The 9,638-nt window shown below is 44.0% G+C and overlaps 1 protein-coding gene across 4 annotated transcripts in view; it reads left to right on the top strand.

The window, feature by feature from the left end:
- The first annotated feature begins 3,511 nt into the window (after nucleotides 1-3,511).
- NPHP3 (nephrocystin 3) overlaps nucleotides 3,512-9,638 on the top strand; it is a 36,704-nt gene continuing 30,577 nt past the window's right edge. For all 4 annotated transcript variants that reach the window (XR_013814861.1, XM_079795165.1, XM_079795166.1 and 1 more), the window contains exons 1-4: nucleotides 3,512-3,933; nucleotides 5,626-5,751; nucleotides 6,728-6,878; nucleotides 9,106-9,258. Coding sequence is in view for 3 of the 4 variants with exons in the window: in XM_079795165.1 (XP_079651291.1) it covers nucleotides 3,538-3,933; nucleotides 5,626-5,751; nucleotides 6,728-6,878; nucleotides 9,106-9,258 (826 nt within the window). In the remaining variant the exon portion in view is untranslated. The remainder of the gene's footprint in view (nucleotides 3,934-5,625; nucleotides 5,752-6,727; nucleotides 6,879-9,105; nucleotides 9,259-9,638) is intronic.

The raw sequence follows: 9,638 nt of genomic DNA, 5'->3' as shown, positions 1-9,638 counted from the left end.
AATGTCCTAATCTAGCCCTAATCATGGTGTTTCCTGACAAACACATGCCTTTTATACCTAAAGGAAAAGCAGGTACAAGTTCATGGGAAAGGACTATTGCAAATCTACCTTTAAGATGCGGTGTTCATATCCTCCTAACACAGCATCATACTTCAGTGGTTCTGATGTCTTCAATTACATAAGCATCACCTGGGAGTTAACTAAACATGCAAATTTGCAAGCTCCAGTCTCAGAAATTAAAATTCAGTGGATCTCAATTTTTAACAACTGTCCCAAGTGATTCTGAGATTCATAGTCTGAGAACCACACGTACACTAACCTACGCAAATAATATTTACCTTACAAATCACATTTTTTTACAAGGAGGCTGCCTTATTTATTAATTTCACAAGCTATCTTGACCAAACCTAAGGAAATTTTTTCCTTTGTTCCAGCTGTGAGAAGAAATTACCCCCAAAATCAGTGGCCTAAACCAACAATTTTATTATGTCCCATGATTTTGTGCGTCAGAAATTTGGGTGGGGGTTGGCTGGGTGATTCTTCTGCTCTCCCTGTGGTGTCAACTGACATCACTTAAGTTGTAAAGAACTCGTGAATAGGCTGGTGTGAAGAGTCCAAGACGTCTTCACTCCATGTGCCTTGGCTGGAAGGCTGGGCTCAACTGGGACGATAGCCTAGAATGCCTATACCTAACCTCTCCAGGCATAGCAACTACCACAAAACCAAGATTGGTAGAATGCAAACACAATTAATGAAGAACAAGGTCAGAAAAACAGTTTTAAGTGCAGTGTTTTGCAGACAGTAGGTGAGGATTGTTGAAATAAAATGTTGATGTGGCCGAAACCGGTTTGGCTCAGTGGATAGAGCGTCGGTCTGCGGGCTGAAAGGTCCCAGGTTCGATTCCGGTCAAGGGCATGTACATTGGTTGCGGGTACATCCCCAGTAGAGGGTGTGCAGGAGGCAGCTGGTCGATGTTTCTCTCTCATTGATGTTTCTAGCTCTCTGTCCCTCTCCCTTCATCTCTGTAAAAAGTCAATAATATATTTTTTTTAAAAAATGTTGATGTGGTAAACTCTTGAGAGATATGATTATCCAGGAAAAGTTACTTAGAGAAAGAAGCTGGATTTTGAAAACAGTGAGGATTGGCAGAGAGTACTGAAAGGAAATAGAAACCATGCTGGTTTGAGGAAGAGAAGAAAATCTGCCTGACTAGGATGGAGGTGGGTACAGGGATGTTGCCAGATAGATGAGAGGTGGAAAAAGGAGAGATTCATTGCTTTGGGGCACCCAGTCCCAGGCTGCAGAGTCTGAATTTACTCCACAAACTATGGGGAGTTAGTATAGTTTGTTTGTTGTTAGTCTGCAATTGGCTTATTTATACAAACATCATAAGGGAAGTCTTCAGCTGAGGCACATTCCAAAAGAGGTACAAGACTAAGATGCAGAATTTTCAAAGGAGGTGGCCAGAAACCTAGTGGAATAATCCACATTGAAGGTACAAGACTTGGAAGACAGAGACCTGAAAGGACTTTATAAAAGAGAGAATTCTTGAGAAACCGTGATAGTGGGACTGTTTCCCTTTAACCCAGGAAACTACCAGAGGAACCTAACATATTTCTCCTGGACTTTGAAGAACATAAAGGCCTGGTATCTGATTCCTTCCTGAAGAAACTCTTAAAGGGTAAGAGAAAGAATGACTAGCTACTTTGGTGGAGGGAGTTAGAATTAGCCTGCATCCCCAGAGTTCTTTTGGGCAAAGATTGTGTTTCCTATTGTAGATGTCGTGATGACTGAAAGACTTGTTCCTCTAGCCACTGGAAGTGATGACAGCAAGCAGCCCTCAATGGTCATTCTCCACATGGATTGTTTTGGCTGAAAAGAACTAATACCTGGCTGCTATGAGGGTATAAAGTCGCACCCCCCACCCCAATTTAGGACAATGCTACAGGGCAATCTCATCTCTGAACTCCCAGATTGGCTGAGGTCTCCATTAAGACTGCAGCAAAGCTCAACTAGTGCCACTGCCTAATTTTGCTTCTTTCCCTTCTTTTCCATAGGTATTGACCCCAAAGGCATTCCCTAACAAACATCTTGCATGGTTATGTCCATATCAGAGTCTGCTTCGAGGAAACCTGGCCTGTAACACCTGTGGATCAGATGTGGGACGCCGGGGAAATGAACCAGGTTGGGTGATCTTGGGTATTCCAAGGGATACCCTGGGGGGATGAACAAACATCAGTAGAGAGGATGCTTAAAAGTATCATTGGTGCCTGGCCGTGTGGCTCAATGGTTGAGTGTCGACCTATGAACCTGGAGGTCATGTTTGGATTCCCCTTCTGGGCACATGCTCAGGTTGCAGCCTCAACCCCCAGGTGGGTGCTGTGCAGGAGGCAGCCAATGGATGATTCTCATCATTGATGTTTCTATCTTATCTCCCTCTCTCTTCCTCTCTGAAATCAATAAAAATATATTATTTGTCTGGGTCGAGAGAATTGAAGATTAAAGATATCCAGTGATGAGGAGGAGAAAGATCTTTGAAGAACTTATAAAACCATCTAAAAGAAAAGGGCCAGCTTTAAAAATTTACCTGGAGTCCAGCCCACAGCAGTGTCAATCAAATCGGGGCCTTTCCTGCCCTCTCCTCCGTCCTCTCTCCCAGGGCTCCAACCCCAGAGCAGTTACAAGGAGTTAGAAGGCAGAGGGGCAAGAACACAAGATAGAGTAAGAGAGAAGATGCCAATGCTACCCTTTCTCTGAATTTAAAATCTAAAACAGTCCCCCACCTCTCTTTTCCTTCTTTATATCACATAAACCTCACCCTTCCGCCCTATAATACTCTACTCCCCCCCCCCCCCGCTTTTATTCCGTGAGGGGCTCCACAGTTTCCCTGATGTGCAGTCTCCATCCAGTGTCAGTTGTTGCAAAAAAGTCCCCCCCAAAAAACCTCACCTCGTCTAAGGACTGTTCCTGGTGGTCTCGTGCTGTAAAACCTAAAAGCTTTTTCTTTGCTGGTCCTATGCCTTTCTGGTCAAATCATCTGCTTGCATACTGAGAGGCGCGCGGTGAGAGGCACGTAGCCGGCGCTCAATCAAGTCCTCAGGTTTCCCAACTGCCTTCGGAGAGGAGCGCTGGGTCAGGGGCGGCCGCCGGGCACAAACAGCAGCTCGGAGAGGGAGCAACCGGGAGCCCAGGCCAGTGCTCCCTGGGAGGTCTGCGACCCTGAGGGAGCCTCGAGCCAGGTGGTGGCAGCGGAGCAAAGCCGTCCGTGCGCTCACCCGCGCAGCTGACGCCCCGCCCCGCCCCGCCCTACGCTCCGCCCCGCCCTACGCTCCGCCCTACGCCCCGCCCCGTCCCATGCCCCGCCCAATCCGTCCCTCGCCACTGGCCCCGTCTCGATGCCCCGCCCCATCCCGCTCGCCCCGCCCCTCGCCCCACCCCGTCCCTTCCTGCTGCCCCGCCTGTCCAGCTCACCGGTCCCGCCCTGCTCGCTCCGTTCCGCCCCCTCCTGGTACCTGGGCCCCGAGGACGGCGAGCGCCATGGGGACCGCCTCATCGCTCGTGAGCCCCGCGGGCGGGGAGGTAATCGAGGACACATACGGAGTGGGCGGAGGCGAGGCCTGCGAGATCCCGGTGGAGGTGAAACCCAAGGCCCGCCTGCTGCGCAGCTCGTTCCGCCGGGGCGCGGGAGCGGTGGCCGCGGGGGCCGGGCCCGGGTCGCTGCCCCGCGGGGCGGGCGGCGGCGGGCTGCTGGGGGCCAGCTTCAAGTCCACCGGCTCGTCGGTGCCCGAGCTGGAGTACGCGGTGGCTGAGTACGAGCGGCTGAAGAAGGAGTATGAGATCTTCCGGGTCAGCAAGAACCAGGAGTTGCTGTCCATGGGCCGCCGGGAGGCCAAGCTGGACACGGAGAACAAGCGGCTGCGGGCCGAGCTGCAGGTAACGCCCAGCCTGGCGCCCAGCGAGGGCGGCCAGGACACCCGGGAAAGTGAGGCCCGGGCGGCCTGCCATGGCCGCGAGCCGCCCGGAGACACTGCCAGGCTGGACTCTGGACCTCGTTCCTTGCCCATCCTGTCTCCTCTCCAAACCAACTACTTTTGAAAGTTGAGCAGAAACTCCTGTGCATTTTAATTTGAAGGGACATGTTCTCTTGCAATCTAAACTGATTCCTTAACTAGTGCCACCCCTTTTCTGTTTCCAGTTCATTCATTCAGTAGCCTTGAAGCAGTGAGCCTGAACGTGTCAAATGCCAATCTCCATGGGGCTCTAGGGAAGTAGGTTCACACAGGGCACACATACACACAAAAGACATCTGTTGAAGCAACTCATCAAAACTTTCCCAGGAGTTTTTAACTCCCCATCCCCCCTAAAATTTTACCTACCTCCAAGGTGGGGTGTTCTGTCTCCGTTTCTTTGTGAAGTTCCATTGCTCTTGGGTTTTAATGACCCTGAAGTGAATTTTCTGGAAGCCCCTGATTTTCATCATCTTAACTGCTGTGGTTGAGGTGTAGTCAAGTTCCCTTAATCCATTTAATTTACTAAAAAAAAAAAAAAAAAAAAAAATTGCCTGCCCACTCTGTAACAGATCTATTTAACTTATTAAAAATGTATATAAAGCAAAAGGTTACTTTTCTGTGAACAGAGTTATGAGACTTTGTGCCATTGGTTTGGGGCCCCTTTGAGAGTTGTGGTTCGTTTGCTCTCTTTTTCTTTACTATGGAAGAGACTTCTAGACAGCCCAAGTGTTTCTGGGTGCATCACGCTGGGAATCGAACAAATACCTCAGACTGAGTTTTCTAAAAGGAAGAAGCATTCTTCCTTCTAGACTAGGCATGCTAGTTAACCCAGCCACCCTGCATTAGCTGTTATATAATCAGCACCGTTTTATGGGAAGACATTTATCAGCAGTCTATCTGTTGTCTTATCAGTTTTCCTAACTGGCAGTCTTAATACTTGCATGTATAAAATGGATGTATGCATTTCAGATATCTGATTTCATGGGTCCAAGCCACTATCCAATAGGCACGGCACATTGGAAATGACTGTGAGATGGAGGTAGAAAAGGAGTCTGGACCAACCAAGGTAGAGTGTAGTAAGGATGGACAAATGCCACAGTCTCAGCTTCCTCCTGTTACCAGTCCTGATGCCTTATGTAATACTTTTTATTCCTTTCTCACATGTGTAGGCATTAAAAATGTTCTTCTGTGTTTATTTAATGCATTCAGTCAGACATTAAGTGCAGGAGGTCTGCAGATAACAAGATGAGTAAGACATAGAGGCAATGAGCACTTGGTCTCTTAGAATTAATTATCTTGCAAGTTAAGCTTAGAAATCATACTTTATGTTCTCTTAAAGATCAGGAAAGTGAGGTGTAGGATTAAGAGCTGGGACAGTAAAGAAAAAAATATTTTCCATTGAAAGTGTAATGTTGAAGTGTCTTCATTTACTATAGTTCAAGCATGTTTGCATTGTTTCCTTATGTGTTTGAATAAAATGATAATATGCAGGTCTTGATAACTGATAAAATTAGTAAGTAAGTAGTTAAAAAAGATATGTAATGTGTATGTAAGATAATGTAAAATTTGGGAAGAATACTATTTTTGCTAGAAATAACAAGATAAATTATTCCAGGCACTTCAAAAAACTTATCAGAAGATACTTCGGGAAAAGGAGAGTGCTTTAGAAGCCAAATACCAAGCAATGGAAAGGGCAGCTACGTTTGAACATGACAGAGATAAAGTTAAACGGCAATTCAAGGTATTTCTTACATTTTTATCCTCAAAGTGAAGTGGAGTAAAAACCACATGTTTTCAAAGTTCATATAATGCTGCAGTGAATACGTAATATAAGTGATGTAGGAGTCATGAAAGTTAGAAGAACTAGAGTATAACGCTTTTTCCATTTTCTGATAAACTTGAGATAGTTTCAAAGAAAGGGCATAAAAGTGAACATTTTAATAAGATTTTGGAACAAAATGGTGTGTTTCTCTATTGGGGAAGGCATTTGGAAATGTTTGGGAATGTTTTGTATGGGAGGGCATCTTTTTAAAATATATTTTTATTGATTTCAGAGAGGAAGGGAGAGGAAGAGATAGAAACATCAACTATGAGAGAATAATTGATCGGCTGCCTCTTGCATAACCCCACTAAGGATCAAGCCTGCAACCCCAGCATGTGCCCTGACCGGGAATCGAACAGTGACCTGCTTCATAGGTTGATGCTCAACCACTGAGCCACGCCCCATGGGCTGGGAGGGTATTACTATTATTAGCATTTAGTGGAAGTGGGGGGACAGATTTGCTAAACATGCAGAGCACAAGACAGCCCCACACCATAGATGTGCATCCTGCTGGAATTCCAGTGGATTCCAGTTACAAAACAGTGAGGTGGAGGTACTAAGATTATTCATACTACTAAAGAGGAGATCAAGGACCAAATGAATGAAAGCATTTTCCCTTAAAAGTTAATAGGCCCTAACTGGTCTGGCTCAGTGGATAGAACGTCAGCCTGCGGACTCAAGGGTCCCAGGTTCGATTCCGGTCAAGGGCATGTACCTTGGTTGCAGGCACATACCCAGTAGGGAGTGTGCAGGAGGCAGCTGATCGATATTTCTAACTCTCTATCCCTCTCCCTTCCTCTCTGTAAAAAATCAATAAAATATATATTTAAAAAAAAGTTGAAGACACAACAATTTTTATTATAGAAAAGGTTTCAAAATTTAACTTCTTTCAAAGATTTTTAGGGAGACCAAAGAAAATGAAATTCAGGACTTACTGAGAGCCAAGCGAGAGTTGGAGAGCAAACTTCAGAGGCTACAAGCGCAGGGGATCCAAGTATTTGATCCTGGGGAGTCTGATTCAGATGACAACTGTACAGATGTTACTGGTAAATGCATTTCCTGTTTATAACATTTTGAGCTTTCAATATAGGTGTACTGCTGTTGTAAAGCCAACTTTGTTTGAATCCTTTTATTTACAAGTGATTGCTGTTATAGAATTGCATTTTCTCTCTGGTTCTCAGCTGTTACAATAGCTCTTTTCCATGCAATCCATGAGGTGGTCAGGGGCTGAGGTTCCTTCTATCTTGTTGCTCTGGCAACTGTAACCCACAGCTTTCCTCTCTAGTCTAAGATAGCTCCTCCAGGTACCACCATCACATCTGCACCTTAGCCAGGGGAAAAGGAAATACATTCCCTTCCTTGAAAGCACAATCTGAAAGCTATACGGATTACTCCCACTCAAATTCCATTGGCCATAACTATGCCTAGAATGATTAGAAAGTGTAATCATTAATAGGAGAGCCCTGTATCCACCTAAAGTTTGGGGTTCTTATTAAAGGAAGAAGGGGAAATTGAATATTGGCAGACATGTAGTAGTCTCTGTCACATTATTTTTCCACATAATGATGTATTCTTTGCAACTATCAGAATGTCTGCATAATATTTCATTGAGTAGTTTTCAGTGCAGTGTTGTGAACTATTCAAAGACCTACAAATAATCATCTCAATTTTGCCAGAGGTTTTGCCCAACCTCCAGTTTATTTATGGCTAGTCAAGGATGCCATTTAGATATTCTGGCAAATATAATTTACATTAAAAATCAGTAAGTTCTTTTTTTTTTTTTTTCCACATATCAAGAGAGCTGGGACTAAAGCCCATTGCTATTTTTTATTTTTTATTATTATTATTATTTTAATTTCTTTATTGATTAAGGTATCACATATTTGTCCTCGTCCCCCCATTCCCATCCCACACCCCTCCCCACACATGCCCCCACCCCCCTGTTGTCCTTAACCGCCGGTTAGGCTCATATGCCTGCACACAAGTCCTTTGGTTGATCTCCCCCTTTACCCCCACCCTTCCCTACCCTCCCCCCGAGGCCCGACAGTCTGATCCATGCCTCCTTGTTTCTGGGTCTGTTCTTGTTCATCAGTCTATGTTGTTCATTATTTACCCTAGATGAGTGAGATCATGTGCTATTAGAAATACACTTATAAGAACCGAAAATGAGACAAGCAATAATGGTTATGGTGACAGGCAAATGAATCAGTGCCAACAGTTCTTTTGAGACCCAATTTCAATGTCCAACAGTTCCTTATGTGTACATGTCAGCACTGACATTTCAGTTCTGGATGGTGGACAAATGGTGGTAATGCAGGTCCGACTCTGTCTGGTTTGGTCCTGGGCAATCTGCAGTGATGCACAGCTGCTAACTGCTAGTATGGGAAGGCCACATCAGCGTCTTCTGTCTCTGGACTGCTTCTCTTCTGTCTTCATGGCTGGAGTAGTCCTGTCGATTCCTCTCTTGCTGGAATCCACATGGTCTCGGAGTTGTTTTCTGAAAATATACAAACATATTCTCGACCAAAAGTTAATAAAGGAATATTTTCTATAAATTTGACTGGGGATCCTTTTTCAATTTTTGCCCAAATGATTTTCCTCTGGCTTGTTTTGTCAACTTGTGTGTTTTTCATGGGTGTCTTGCTTTTAGTTTTTGGTGTTTTTTTTAATCAGTAAGTTCTTAAGTACCTATTGATTCAAACAGTTTTGTTGCTCTGGGAGATTAGAGGATGTATTCTTTTCATCCTTAGCTTAAACCTAATGAATTACCAACATTAATTACTGCTGTGCTAATAATAGTATTCCTTTGAAATTCTTTCCTTGATACCAAATTTTACATTGATACCTAAACCATATAGTTGAAATGTTTTTTAGAATTTTTATGTGGGAGTGTTTTTAACTTCTATCTGTTATTATAATTCCTTTGGTTATTTTATTCTTTTTTGAATTACATTTATTGTGGTGACATTGGTTACTAAAATTACATAGGTTTCAAGTGTACAATTCTATGATACATCATCTGTGTATTGTGTTGTTAATTTTATTTATCTTTCTCATTCTAATTCTCTCTTTGAATTTGAGATGATTATCAGAATTATATTAAACTGCAACTTAGAACTTGCCAGAAGTGGATGACAAAGTACTTTAAAAATCATTAAAGTTTGAATATTTGTTGTATTTATAATATTGTAGTGTTTTTCTAAATTAACAATCCTGTTCAGAATATTCAGTAAGTTTCAGAAAACATTCAGATAAAACCTCGTGCTTTCACAGCTGCTGGGACCCAGTGTGAATATTGGCCTGGTGGAGCCTTGGGAAGCGAACCTTCCATAGGGAGTATGATCCAGCTTCAGCAGTCCTTCAGGGGCCCAGAGTTCGCGCATAGTTCTATAGATGTGGAAGGACCCTTTGCCAACGTCAACAGAGGTAACACACACCATTTGCTAATTACCTTGGCTAATGGTAGTGACTCGTTATGTACTTTAATCTTGTGCTGGGCCAACTACCATCAGCAAAACCTGAGATTTGTATTCTGGGTGTCTTCCATTGTTAAGCCATCATGTACTGGTGCTGTCACTGACCAGGGCTGATGAAGCTACCTGTTCACATCAGTATTAGATGGCGCTCCCTGGCCAGGCTGTCCATTCAGGTTCTAATAACTGAACTTCTGGTGTGAATTCTCAGGTAGTTTAGTTGAGCAGCTAGAGTCTAATGTAGATTAACTGAGAAATAGTAGTTTTCAGTCTTTCCCTCTGCATCTTTGATAAGTGTTTAAGGTGAGAGCAGGTTGCAGAGTAGAATACAAA

The sequence above is a fragment of the Cnephaeus nilssonii genome (assembly GCF_951640355.1).
Source record: "Cnephaeus nilssonii genome assembly, chromosome: 17".
Taxonomy (NCBI): domain Eukaryota; kingdom Metazoa; phylum Chordata; class Mammalia; order Chiroptera; family Vespertilionidae; genus Cnephaeus; species Cnephaeus nilssonii.
This window is presented reverse-complemented; position numbering and strand designations above follow the sequence as displayed.